This window comes from Moesziomyces antarcticus, assembly GCF_000747765.1.
Source record: "Moesziomyces antarcticus DNA, scaffold: scaffold_v10018, strain JCM 10317, whole genome shotgun sequence".
Taxonomy (NCBI): Eukaryota; Fungi; Basidiomycota; class Ustilaginomycetes; order Ustilaginales; family Ustilaginaceae; genus Moesziomyces; species Moesziomyces antarcticus.
The window spans coordinates 347,767-360,570 of NW_014638992.1; the positions used below are offsets into that span (position 1 = coordinate 347,767).

The following is a 12,804-nucleotide window of genomic DNA, read 5'->3' on the forward strand; positions in this document are numbered from 1 at the left end:
TAGCTCACGGGTAGGTGCACCTTCTTCACAGCCGCTCTGGTCTTCCGCACTACACGTGCAAGAAGACTCGTTGCATGTCAAACACACCCGACTCCCTCGTGCAAGCTTCCAGCGGAGACGCAAAAACCAATATAAGATCACACCAAGCCGGCATATGGTCCCCATCTCTCATCAGCAAACTCATCTTTCTCGCCTTCCCTACCCAGACCCTTCCACCTTCCCCTTCCTAGTCTCTACTCCTCTCCTCTCTTCAAAAATGTCTTCGTTCGCAGAGCGCACCTCGCTGCCCACCCTCAACTCTGGCAATGTGATTGTCCAGGAGCCGCTCAAGGAGTCGCTTGACGTCGTCCGCCTCGTGGCACCCGTCCTCGGCGCCAACTATCCCGCCGTCTCGCAGACCACCACATCCGCCGACGCGTCGGAAGATGAAGACGACATGGAGACCGAAGACCTGGCCGACTTCCAGTTCACTGCCATGCAGCGCTGCCCTTCGCTCACCGCATCGCAGGACAGTCTCTCGCCTTCGCCCACTCCCTCGCCCAGCAAGCTCTCATTCTTCGGCGCTGATGCCACTTCCACTGCCGAAGCAGTCATCAAGAGCGACAAGCCTGCGACGTATGGCACGGTTCTCGTGGTCGGTGTCGGCTTTGTCGGCGCACACCTAATGGAGCGCTTCTCGTCCGCATACGAGGTAGTCGCATTCGACGTGTCCGAGAACCGATGCGAGTACCTGCGCAAGGCGCACTGCAACAATCCCAACGTTACCTTCATCTCGAACCTCGATGCCGACGAGAGGACCAAGTCGTTTGACCTCTGCCTCGTTTCGGTGCCTACGCTGCTCACCGCCGACCTGAGCCAGGTGGACCAGACGCACATCCGCTCGGCGTTCAACATGGTGTCGCGCATTGCTCAGCCTGGCTCAACCGTAGTCGTCGAGTCGTCCGTGACGGTGGGAATGACGCGCGAGCTCTTCTCTCCGCTGCTCGCCAAGGGTGTTCACGTCGGCTTTAGCCCGGAGCGCGTTGATCCCGGTCGCACGTTCCCCGCGTTCGAGGACATCCCCAAGGTGGTTTCGGGACTGGACGAGCCGTCGCTCGAGCGCATCACCAAGCTTTACTCGCGCGTGTTCAACACAGTGGTGCCCGTCTCGAAGCCCGAGGTGGCCGAGTTCACCAAGCTGTACGAAAACTGCCAGCGCCTCGTCAACATCGCCTACGTCAACGAGATCGCCGATGCATGCGCCAAGCACGGCGTCGACGTGCACGAGGTCGTCAAGGCTTCTGCCACCAAGCCTTTCGGATTCATGCCCTACACGCCCTCGCTCGGTGCAGGAGGCCACTGCATCCCCGTCAACCCATTCTATCTCTTTGCCAACTGCGATCTTCCCCTTCTCCGCTCGGCTGCGCTTGCCAACCAGCAGCGTCCCGTTGAAAAAGCGATCGAAGTCGGTTCCGCCGCTTCTCAGATCCACGCAACTTCCGCCAAGACCGGTAAGCCATCGGTGGCGATTGTCGGAATGGGATTCAAGCGCGGCGAGGCAAGTCTCGCCTACGCTCCCACCGTCACACTCGCAGACAAGCTCACCGAGCTCGGCGTAGACGTCAGCTACGTCGACGACTATGTCACCTCCGATCGATGGGCCAAGGTGGACCCTGCCACCTTCCAAAACGCCGAGCTGTTCGACCAGACCTTCGACGCCGTGGTTGTGGCGCAGAAGCCGATTGCCAGCGAACTTGCCGTGCTCGAAAAACTCTCGCGCGCCAGCATCTTTTACTACACCAAGTAGAAATCCCCTCTCTCGCATCATCCCCACCACATTCCTGTCTATAGCTCATGCACCTGTACAATAGAGTTTCCTTCGTGCCATGGTCCAATCCACACTGCTTCATCAGACAACCTTCGAAACTGCGAGACTCTGAAAATGAAAGGCCAAAAAAAAAAGAAAGGGAAACTGCAGCACCTAGGATTCCCACGTGGTCCCCCACCGCAGTACTGACTCGGCGATACCGTGCTTAACTTCGCAGATCGGACGGGATGCGGTGTTTTCACGGTTCTATGGCCGCAGATGTCATTGTCATCGCTCAGAAGCATCAACAAGACGGAATACGGAATGGGATGGCGGGGAGGGGGGTCCATTCGCTTCAGCGAGCTTTGGCGGGTTCGCCTCACTTTGCGGAGCTCGAAATTTTTAGCTCCAGGCGAAATGTGGCAGAAGCGCGAAAAAAATGAGCGACCGAGGCGCGCTGTCTGACGTGACCTCCTTTCGCCACGCCGCAGCGCCAAGTGAGGCGAATGAGTGCGCCCCGCTCCTGGCTGCTTCGACGGTACACTCTGCGGGTCGAGACCTGTTCTCCCTGGAGGTACGGATTGGCTGGCTTTCCTGCTGATGGACGTCTTGCTCAAGGTCGACTTTTGTTCTCTCTCGCCACCACCTTCTCGCAATCGCGTATACGAGGTTCGATCAAGATGGCGAGTTTGGCTCGGCGTGCAGTCTGGCTGGCGGTGGTGATGGTGTGGCTGCTGGTAACGGCAAGCGCAGCCCCACTCTCGAGCCCTGCATCCACGACATCATCTTCGACCAGCATCGAGAGCGCGACTTCGACATCGATGCAAACGACAAGCAGCACTTCCACTTCGTCAACTAGCACCGAGAGCGCAACTTCGACATCGCTGCGAACGAGCACTTCCACATCGTCCAGCTCGAGTGCACCTGCATCTTCTGCGGTGACGACTTCATCTTCCTCCTCGATATCGTCTTTTCCAAGCACGGCGTCGGGGGTGGGGTTGACTTCGTCGACTCCGCGCGCAAGTGGGACACTCGTACCTCGTCCGGAGAGTCGGTCCACCACGGCTTTGCGATCGCAAGCCACCCCGGCACGCGAAACTACTTCCCAAAAATCCAGCACGCATCGCGAACACCCAACCAGTGTTCGCGCCACTCGGTCGACCAAGCCCAAGCCTACACGCTCTGTTCGAACCAAATCTGTCCAACCCACCCGCGTCAAATCGAGCAAACCCAGCCGCACTGCCGGACCAAAGACACGAACAGCCACTCCAAAGACACGCACATCCAAACCCAGTACCACACATCCTTCCGCCTCAAAGACGCACACCACGCACACCACGCACACCACGCACGTGCACAGCAGCAAGACCCACACACACACCGCTTCGCCTACAGTCTTCCATCCCAAGGGCGGCAATATCGTTGCGGACCCAGTACCCGGTTCGACGTGGGAAAGGGTGCGAAAGATTCTGTTGATTCCGCTGTGCATCGTCACGGTGCTCACCTTTATCGCCGGCGTCGGACTGTATATCGCCGCGACGTGGGGAAGCGGTGAAGGCTGGTTTGAAAAAGCACCTCTCGTGAACCTCGACGAAAAGGCTCAGACCATAGGCCCCGGTCAGCCAGACGTCTTTCCTCAGGAAAAGCTCCTGGTGCGCGAAAGCGGTCAATTCCAGTTCAAAGCTCCGTCGGTACACGAACACCCCCCGCCCCAAACTTAGATCTTTGCGTTACTGTTGCTGTTCAATGCCAAGTACTTCGAATGCCGTATACAAAGTGAAGTGCCGAGTGTAGGCAGTGCTGAACCCCACCTTAAAAAAAAAAAGAACAGGGAGACGCGATAGTGTTAAAAAATATGCAAAAAGAAATGCTCCGTACTGGGCTCGAACCAGTGACCTTCCGTTGTAAATACTCAGCTGTGCTGAGGCACCGTGTATTAGACGGATGCGATAATCCAACTACGCTAACGAAGCTTCATATCTGCTGGACCCACTCATAACATGATGAATCTGCCTTGTCGGTATCAGATGCAGTTGGTGCGGTGTGGTGGGGACGCATGGCAACGGCTTGGGGACCGGCGGGGTGGGGGTTTTGTGGGACGGACGGATGCGATGGCTTCAACGGGACAACGAACGGCAGGACGGTACAACGTTCCGCGATTCAATCTGCTGTGCATATTTGTTTGGTGCAGATGAAAGGCGGTGCGTGCTCGCCAGCGATTGTCGTGATGTCGCCCGGTGCTGAAGCCGATGGTCGAGGGGGATATTGAGGCGATGAGGTGCACGCGCGCGTAATATGAAAGCGCGGCTTGTGCACGTCGGCGTCTCACTACCGAGATTGCGGTCGACGTTGTGGTGTTGAGCATGATTGATGCGTATAAGTAGGGGATGGCCCGAGTGGAGAGCGACGGCCCAACCACGCACTATCTTTCTCAACATGCAGACTTTCGTGCTCTGGATTTTGTGCAGCCTTGTGCTCGGTGCACTTGCACTTCCAGCCGACAAGGACCAAGCTCCCAACAATGACGGTGGTAGCCCAGCAAGCAAGAAAGATGGAGGAGTGGCGGTAAAGAAACGTTCGCCGCTCATGATGCCGGGAATGGGCGGACTCGGAAGTATGGGTGATCTTGGTGGTCTTGGAGGCGGAGGTCTGGGCGGTCTCAGTGGTGGTGGTTTGGGTGGCGGTGGTATCAGCGGCCTTGGTGGTGGCCTGGGAGGCCTTGGCGGTGGAATGCCGAACCTGCTCTCGATGGCCAACCCCTCCTCCTCCTCTACCTCTTCTGGAGCGGACACTTCCCCCCTCTCGGGTCTGATGGGTATGGGCGGGCTGAGCGGTATTGGCAACCTTGGCAACGCGGGCAAATTCGCCAGCTCTCTCTCTACCACGCCCGACACCACCAGCCCCTCACCCAACGACCCTCCCGCCTCCTCCTCCACGCCAGGGTGTCCACCTTTATACCTCATCTTCGCGCGAGGCACGGCCGAGATCCAAGGCACATTCGGCATCGTCGGACGCCCTCTCTGCACCGGCCTCCAGCAAGCAATTCCAGGCACGCTCTGCTACGACACCGTCTACACCTCCGATGCCGAATACATGGTATCACCCGGCATCGGCGCCAACACCGCCTCGCGCTTCATCGCCAGCATCGCCGCCAAATGTCCCACTACAAAGTACGCCCTTGCTGGGTACTCCAAGGGCGCAATGGTGGTGCATCAGATACGCGCAAAGAACGTCGTGGCTGCCGTCACGTTCGGAGACCCACTCAAGATGCAAGCTGTCCAGAGCACTAATGATGTCAAGACATTCTGCAATCTAGGCGACCCCGTGTGCGAGAACGGCATGATGATCATGGCACATATGACGTACAGCATGCAGGATATCCCGCAGGCGGTCCAGTTCATCGTCCAGGCATTCAAGTCGTCCGGAACAGCCACGAGGCGAAAGCGCCACCCGCGCCGAAGGCATGCATCGCACGGTGCTGGCCCGTAGATCCAATTCCCTCAACTACACCCAGCTGTACCGTATGGCCGTGCCATCATCCGAAAATGAAGTTCGAGCGTAGACCGACTGGCTGTGTGAGCAAGTTGCATTGCGAAGAGTCAAGGGGAGAGAAAGATGTACAGAGCAGGAGAAAAGAAAGGGGCAAGCATAGTCCGTAGGTCGAAGTTGAGGGCGAGTGGATGAGCATGGCGAGGTATATCTTGTGGAAAAAGAGTGATTAGAGCAGCACGGCACCAGCAGCAATGGCGGCGACGCACATCAAGATCGCCTGTGCGGCGGTGCTGGACGCAAAGTGGGGCGAGGTGAGGAGCGAAAGTGCGCCGCTGCTGGAACCCATTCCCGAGCCCTGGTTGAGCGCATTGCCGGTATTCGAGTTGTTGCCGTATCCGGGGATGGTGGTGAGGATGGTGCCGCGCGACACCTGGGGCGCGGGGAGCTGCGAGGATGGCGGTGGTGTGTAGCCCGAGATGGTCTGGACGCCGGTGTAGGTGGTTGCGACGCCGGCACCGCCACCTGCAGCGGCCTGTGCGGATGCGAGCGTGACGAGCGAGAGGATGAGCGCAACGAGCGCGAGCGCGAATGTGGTGGATCGCATGTTGGGTTGAGGTGTGCCAGGGGGACGATGGTGGTGGTGAAGAGCAACAGCGACGAGAGGCGCGTCGAATCGCCAAGGCTGAGAGCCCACTCTGCGGATGCTGCTCAGCTGCTGTGCCGATCTGCACGCCAGCCGAGCGCAGAGAGAGAGGTGCAGCGCGCTGGCACTCTGCGAGTCTCTAGCTCGAAATTCAAGTTGAAACTCGAAGACCCACTCAATTGCATTCAGCTTGGCACTCTGCGCTCCTGTGCCGCTTCGTCTCTCGACTTGACGTCAACAAGGCCCGCCCCTCTCCTAGATTTGGAAGTGCAATTTGTGGGTCGACCTAAAGCCTAACACTCTCCAATTTCAAAGTTAGCGTATCGTCCGAGACAAGCACCCGCCGCACAGGCACATCCACACGATCGAAAAGTCACAGTGAAGACTGAAGACCGAGGAAGAAGGTGAAGGCCAAGGCCAAGGCGGGTAGGAAGAAAAAATCTTGAAGTCGCGCTTCGTTCTGCTTTCTGCCCCCGTTCCACATCATACCCCCCAACCTTCCTAGGTACATGCCTGTTCTGCGCCTGGCCACTGCCACTGCCACCAGAACATACACTAGCATCACCACCTCTCGGATAGCTGCAACCACCGCTTCCGCCGCTACTTTTCGTTTCTTCGCGCCTACGTCTCGAACCGCCGCGCGAATCTCGGCTGCCTCGACCGCACGCACCTTTTGCGCCACCGCACTCGCGCACGCCAAATCGCACCGAATCAACAAGATGCCGCCCAAGAAGCAGGCCGTGGTGGAGAAGATCCGTCTGGGTCGTCCGTCGAATAACCTCAAGATGGGCATCGTCGGTCTGCCCAACGTGGGCAAGTCGTCGCTGTTCAACGTGATTGCCAAGTGCGACTTAGGCAAGTCGGCCAACTTTCCGTATGCGACGATCGAGCCCGAAGAGGCGCGTGTGCCTGTGCCCGACGAGCGCTTCACATGGCTCGCGGGGCAGTACAAGCCCAAGTCCGAAGTCCCCGCCTTCCTCACCTGCATCGATATCGCCGGTCTCACTGCCGGTGCATCCACGGGTGCGGGTTTGGGCAACGCCTTCTTGAGCAACGTCCGCTCCGTCGATGGCATCTTCCAGGTCGTGCGTGCGTTCGACGACGCAGAGGTCATCCATGTTGAGGGTGACGTCAACCCCATCCGCGACATGGAGATCATCTCGACCGAGTTGAGGCTCAAGGACATCGACTGGATTGAGAAGGCGCTCGACAACTCCAAGAAGAACGCACGCAGCGCAGGCAACGTCAGCCTCGAAGACAAGAAGCGCAAGGAGGAGGTGGCGATCATCGAAAAGATCCTCAAACACGTCCAGGAGGACAACAAGGACATCCGCAAGGGCGACTGGTCCAACAACGAGGTACGTATTCTCTTCGGCAATGCTGTTGTGGGGGTGGTTCAGATGATGATAAAGAGTGCGCAACTTGAGACACTCGATAATTCTTTAACCCAGCTCGTCGATGGCCCATCAAGCCAGTATGAGATAATTAGTTTTTCTACTGATCCCCACCGCCCCACACAACAGCAGCCCCTACCATCTTTGCATAACATTTCGCTGACCCTTTTTTGGCATTGGGTGGATTTGTAGGTGGAGGTGATTAACAATCTGCAGCTGTTGACGGCCAAGCCGGTAATCTACCTGGTCAACCTGTCGGAGCGCGACTATGTTCGCAAGAAGAACAAGTGGCTCGCCAAGATCAAGGCGTGGATCGACGACAACAACCCGGGCGATCTTCTCATCCCCTTCTCCGTCGCACTCGAGGAGCGTCTTCTCGCACTCGGGTCTCCCGAGGCCGAGGCGGCCGAACTTGCCACGCTGGGAGACAACATCACGGGTGCACTCGGAAAGATCACCAAGGCCGGATACGATGGTCTCGACCTCGTGCGATACTTTACTGCCGGTCCGGATGAGGTTCGTGCATGGACCTTCCGTAAAGGGCTCAAGGCGCCCGAGGCGGCGGGTATCATTCACACCGACTTCCAGAAGAAGTTCGTCTGTGGCGAGGTCTTCTCGATTGATGATATCAAGGAGCACGGTAACGAGGCGGGCGTCAAGGCCGCCGGCAAGTACAAGCAGATCGGACGAGAGTACAAGGTGCAAGACGGCGACATTTGCTACTGGAAGCACGGCTAGATCTTGTCCTTTTTTACTCAATTGCACTTTGTTTCGGACCAAGTCATCTTCCCTGCGGCTCAGGTGTTGCGTGAGAGAGTTGAGTTTGAATTGCCGGGTGGAATGCACACATGCTGCGGGTTGAGGAGCATCTAGAGAGTTGCGGGGTCTACATGGTGGTACGGGCATCGATTTTGCGCCTGGCCCTATCGCGTGGCTGTCTGAACACTGCCTCGTCCTTATCCTTCTTGTCCCTCTTGTCTCCCTTTGGCTTGTTCTTCCCCTTGGGCTCGTGCTGGGGCTTGGGCGATTCGAACGCATTGGGCGCCGTGGCGAAATCGAACTCGCCCTCAAACTTGCCCCTTCTCTTCTTGGGCTGCTCCCTGTCTGCCACCTCGGACTTGCGTTTGGTCTTGCGCTTGGCGTCCTTCTTGCCGTCCTTCTTGGATGAAGAGGCCGAAACGACAATGTACTCGTCCTTGTCCGAGTCACTCTCCTCCTCCACTTGAGCGGAAGTGGGAGCGTCGGGAGTGGGAGCGAGGGGAGGTGTTACTTCGCGAGTCGCAAGGGAAGGCTCGGCAGCAAGAGCAAGGTCAACGTCGGGGGAGGGGGCGGGGCTGAGGATGGAGCCGAGCGAGTCGACGAATTGCGCCTTGATTGCTTCGATGCGCGTCGCAGCGGGGGTAGAGGGTTGGTTGGAAGAGCCAAAGAGCTTCGACGTGGGCGCAGCGAGCGTGTCAGCGGTGGGGCGCACTTTGCGCGACGGGGTATCCCAAACGCCCGTGTTGAGTTGGTCTTGAGTGCGAGCGGCGTTGCTGATGGCCGAAATCACCGCTCCTGGCTGATCCACCTCGTCCGGTGCGGTTCTGGCCACTGCCTCGCCCAGATCCATCTCGTCATCGTCCTTCTCAAGCGAGGCGGCAATCTTCATCCTCCTCTCCTCGCTCTTCTCGTCGTGGTCCTTCTGCCACGCCTCGACCTCTTCGGCTATGAGCTGTGCCAGCTCAGGCGCACGCTTCTTGAGCTGCACCGCATTCGGCGGCACGCACGCCAGCACGCCCTCGACCTTGGTCGGCGCCCTGGCCGCTAGCATCATGAGATTATTCGCACCCAAGATGTAGCGCGGCGACTCGTCCTGCTCCCTCGCCACTCCATCGCGCCATCGATGCAGCGCGCGCACGAGCCTCTCCTCGCGCTTCATCTGCCGCACCTCCTTCCTCTCCTCTGTCCCCAATGCAGCCTCTCCACCCCACTTGCGCCAGACGCTCCTCCAGCCTTCGCGCGTCTCGCCGTCGGCATCCCACTCTTCCTTGGCATACGTCGCCATGGCAACCTCCTTGCTCCTCGTAAACACATCGCGGATGGCATCCACCCCTCCGGCTTCCATGAGCTCGTGTCGCAAGTTATCGTAGATGTACAGAAGCGTATGCGTGTCGCTGCGCGCATAGTAGAGCATCTCCTTGGGCAGCGGTCGGATGCGCCAGTCCGCAAGCTGGTACCGCTTATCCGCATCAAAGTTGCAATACCTCGCCATGAGATAGCCCAGCCCATGGCTCGGAAACAGCAACACGTTGGTGGCGTGGTACGTGTCGAAAAGGTTCACCAGATACAGTCCGAGATCGCGCTGCAACCACAGCACATCGTGATTCGCTCCATGCAGCACCTTGACCTTGTCGGGGTGGGTGAAGGACGAATTGAGCAGTTCGGCGTGTTGGCGCACGTCGTCCGAGAGCGTGTCGATGATCCAGTCGCCCCATCGCGTGCTGAGCTGCATGAGGCAGACGATCCCCTGGTAGGTGCGGTACGAGTGGTGTTCGAGGTCGATGGCGATCTCGGTTACACGGGGCTCGTCGAGATGATCGCGCAGCGCCTCGATCTGCGCCTTGGTGGACACCCACTGGAACGGAGAGCTGTCGGTGGATAGCGCCGGGTCCTTTTCGTTGAGCGGCGGTGGCGGCTGATCCTTGGCGCGCGGCTCGGGCTTGGAGAGTGCGTGTGTGGGCGGGTCGGCATGGAGGATTTCGTGGTAGTAGGGATTGTCCAGCGGATCGCCCTCGGCGCAGTACATGCCGCGCCTGGGGCCGCGTGGGAGCGGCTGACCATCCGCGCCAAGACGAGGCGGATTGACGTGACCCAGCGGCACCACCGCATTGGGCTTGCCGTACTTGAGGCTGGGCTGCCAGAGTGTGTCAGGCGAGTTGTCGGGCTTGGTGGTAAAGTTGCGCTGCGGCGGGGGGATGGGAGCATTGAGCACCCAGGCGGGTAAGTTGCCCGTCTTGGGCAGCGCCTTGCCGTTCTGCACCGCCGTCATGGCCTGCATCCTGCCGTGTGTCGACGTAGCATCGGCATCACCGTTGGCGTCAGCAGTGGCGGCATTGGCGAGCGAGCGCGGGGCGAGCTTTCCGGTGTACTCGTCGAGACAGGTGTCTGCGCTTTCGAGCAGGTGGTCGACGAGCTCGCCCAGGTTGGACGCAAACGACTCGTTGGTGGTGACGTCGGCCATGTCGAGCTCGAGCTCCACCTTGGCTTTGGCTTTTGCCTTGTCGGGTGAAGATCCTGAAGCCGAGCTGTGTGCGAGCGGGATGTTGGGTGCACGCGAGTCCGAGGCGATCCAGCTGGCGAGTTGGGAGATGGACTGCAGCAGCCGGTTGGACTCGGCGTCGAGTTTCTTGGCGAGCTTGCGGTCCATGCTGCGATGGAAGGCGAGGTCACCGTGGGTAGGGATGGCGGCTGCATTGCGAGTGAGCGGCTGGAGCGCCGACTGGAGGCGCAGCAGGTAGGCGGGCAGCTCGGTCTTGGGATCGGGCATGGCAGGTGTGGAGGCGGTGGCAGCAGGCTCGGGGGTGGACGCAGCCGAGTCGACCGCCTTAGTGCGTGAGCCTGAGCCAGATGGCTTTGACGGTGGCATTGTGATTGTGCTGCTGCCGTTGATGGGTCGAGAACAGCAGCGTGGGCACGACGATGGTGGTGGTGGTGGTGTGAAGGCAGCGTTGCACGCGAGTGGCCACAAACAAGAAGAACAAGCAAAGCTGTCTGTCGGCCCAAAAAATTCTCACTTTTCCGCCGCTGCTTTCATTTCTTCAATTCGGGCAGTGGAGGGCAGGCGAGTGATCGATCTAACAAATTCCAATCTCGCCAAATCCAATTTACGCGACTTTTTGTGGCGGCGCGTCGAAGCCGGAAAAGCGAAGACCAACACGTCGGACGGTGCGAACCTCGTCCTCGTCGTCCTGTCACCACCATCATCTTCATTATCACCGCCATGCCACCGAGGAAGAAGACGGCAGCGACAACCCAGCCGCCTGCAAAGCGTCAAAAGAAAGAAGCGCGCGACGACGATGACGACGACCCCATCCTGGACAGCAAAGACCATGCGGCAATCGCACCACCGCCTCCCATCCCGTCCGAGCCAACGACGCCCATCCAGCACTCGTACACATACGCATCTCGCGTGCCTCCCGAATGCAGCAAGATCGACACGGCCAACCCCAGCGTCAAGGTGCCGTGTGCGCTGGGTGTGGACGAGGCCGGTCGCGGTCCTGTGCTCGGTCCGCTGGTGTACGGCATTGCCTACTGTCCCGTGGCGTACCAGGACTCGCTCAAGCAGATTGGATTTGCCGACTCCAAGGCGCTCACCTCTGAGCGGCGCGACCAGCTTCTGTCAGCGCTCATCGACCACGACGCTCATCTCGGCTGGGCAGTGCGCGTCATGTCGCCTCAGGACATCTCGGCGGGCATGCTCCGGCGGCGGCCCGTCAATCTCAATGCGCAATCGAGCCAGGCGACAGTGTCGCTCATCGCGGGCGTGCTCGAGCAGGGCGTCGACGTCACCGAGATCTACGTGGACACGGTGGGCGATCCCAAGAGCTACGCGCGGCTGTTGAGCTCGCACTTCCCGAGGCATCCGCACATCAAGTGGACCGTCACGAGCAAGGCCGATGCCATCTATCCCATCGTCGGCGCCGCGAGCATCGCCGCCAAAGTCACGCGCGATCGGTGCATCGAACATTGGAAGTACGCCGAACAGCCTGCTCCAGCGCAACACACTGTGCTTGGTGACACCACCAATCGACCCGCACCACCCGTGGGTGAGCCGCAGAAGCGCAGGATCGAGGCCGACGTGTGGGATAGCATGGGTGCGCTCGGAAGTGGATATCCCGGCGATCCCAACACGGTTGCTTACTTGAAGCGCACGCTCGACCCCGTGTTTGGCTGGCCCGGTATCGTGCGCTTCAGCTGGGCCACCGCCAAGACGATGCTCGAAGAGAAAATCAAGCCGCCCACATCCAAGCCGCCCACTACAGACACTCCCGAACCAGTGCTGGGAGGAAAACGACTCACACGCTCTCTGTCTCGCACCTCTTCGATCGCTGATACCACCCCTGCGCTCCAACCCGATGCCGAGGGGAATGTCGCTGCAACACACGCGGTGAGCTTGTACGGTACACCGCTGCCACAGCCTGGAGTTCAGGGTGCGACGGTGCCACGCGCCTACAGGGTCAAGTGGATCGACGAACCCGTGGCCATCTCCAAGTTCTTTGGAGCCAAAAAGCCCGCGCCCAAACCTGGCTCTTCTGCCGATGCAGCCACGGCTACTCTGCAGTGCGAGATCAACGACTGGCTCAAAACCGAATCCACCTGGCGTGCCAAGTCCGACACTGCTCCAACCCAGCTGCAAATCAACACCAACAAGATGCTCAAAGACCTTGGCATTGCTACTGCCGACGCCACCTTCAGCCTGTTCTAAACCTTCAATCATCCGCAATGGAAAG

At 59.3% G+C, this 12,804-nt stretch overlaps 7 protein-coding genes and 1 non-coding gene across 8 annotated transcripts; 5 read left to right on the forward strand and 3 right to left on the reverse strand.

The window, feature by feature from the left end:
- Positions 1-256: 256 nt before the first annotated feature.
- PAN0_018c5704 (UDP-glucose dehydrogenase/UDP-mannac dehydrogenase) lies at positions 257-1,786 on the forward strand (the record flags this gene model as incomplete). Its single annotated transcript, XM_014798932.1, has 1 exon — positions 257-1,786. One exon carries the CDS (start codon positions 257-259, stop codon positions 1,784-1,786), a length of 1,530 nt encoding a protein of 509 aa, XP_014654418.1.
- Positions 1,787-2,292: 506 nt separating this feature from the next.
- PAN0_018c5705 (uncharacterized protein) lies at positions 2,293-3,507 on the forward strand (the record flags this gene model as incomplete). Its single annotated transcript, XM_014798933.1, has 1 exon — positions 2,293-3,507. One exon carries the CDS (start codon positions 2,293-2,295, stop codon positions 3,505-3,507), a length of 1,215 nt encoding a protein of 404 aa, XP_014654419.1.
- A 147-nt stretch (positions 3,508-3,654) lies between these two features.
- On the reverse strand, positions 3,655-3,759 carry PAN0_t018d0001. The gene is made up of 2 exons: positions 3,721-3,759; positions 3,655-3,690 (listed from the first exon to the last, which is right to left on the reverse strand). It is a non-coding gene; the product is annotated as a tRNA-Ile (tRNA).
- Positions 3,760-4,222: 463 nt separating this feature from the next.
- Positions 4,223-5,275, forward strand: PAN0_018c5706 (cutinase; the record flags this gene model as incomplete). The annotated part of the gene is made up of 1 exon (XM_014798934.1): positions 4,223-5,275. One exon carries the CDS (start codon positions 4,223-4,225, stop codon positions 5,273-5,275), a length of 1,053 nt encoding a protein of 350 aa, XP_014654420.1.
- Positions 5,276-5,504: 229 nt separating this feature from the next.
- On the reverse strand, positions 5,505-5,882 carry PAN0_018d5707 (uncharacterized protein; the record flags this gene model as incomplete). The annotated part of the gene is made up of 1 exon (XM_014798935.1): positions 5,505-5,882. One exon carries the CDS (start codon positions 5,880-5,882, stop codon positions 5,505-5,507), a length of 378 nt encoding a protein of 125 aa, XP_014654421.1.
- Positions 5,883-6,430: 548 nt separating this feature from the next.
- Positions 6,431-8,053, forward strand: PAN0_018c5708 (GTP-binding protein YchF; the record flags this gene model as incomplete). The annotated part of the gene is made up of 2 exons (XM_014798936.1): positions 6,431-7,279; positions 7,508-8,053. The coding sequence occupies 2 exons, from the start codon at positions 6,431-6,433 to the stop codon at positions 8,051-8,053; spliced, it is 1,395 nt and encodes a 464-aa protein (XP_014654422.1).
- Positions 8,054-8,201: 148 nt separating this feature from the next.
- On the reverse strand, positions 8,202-10,940 carry PAN0_018d5709 (exosome complex exonuclease rrp6; the record flags this gene model as incomplete). Its single annotated transcript, XM_014798937.1, has 1 exon — positions 8,202-10,940. One exon carries the CDS (start codon positions 10,938-10,940, stop codon positions 8,202-8,204), a length of 2,739 nt encoding a protein of 912 aa, XP_014654423.1.
- Positions 10,941-11,294: 354 nt separating this feature from the next.
- PAN0_018c5710 (ribonuclease HII) lies at positions 11,295-12,779 on the forward strand (the record flags this gene model as incomplete). The annotated part of the gene is made up of 1 exon (XM_014798938.1): positions 11,295-12,779. The coding sequence occupies one exon, from the start codon at positions 11,295-11,297 to the stop codon at positions 12,777-12,779; it is 1,485 nt and encodes a 494-aa protein (XP_014654424.1).
- Positions 12,780-12,804: the final 25 nt, after the last annotated feature.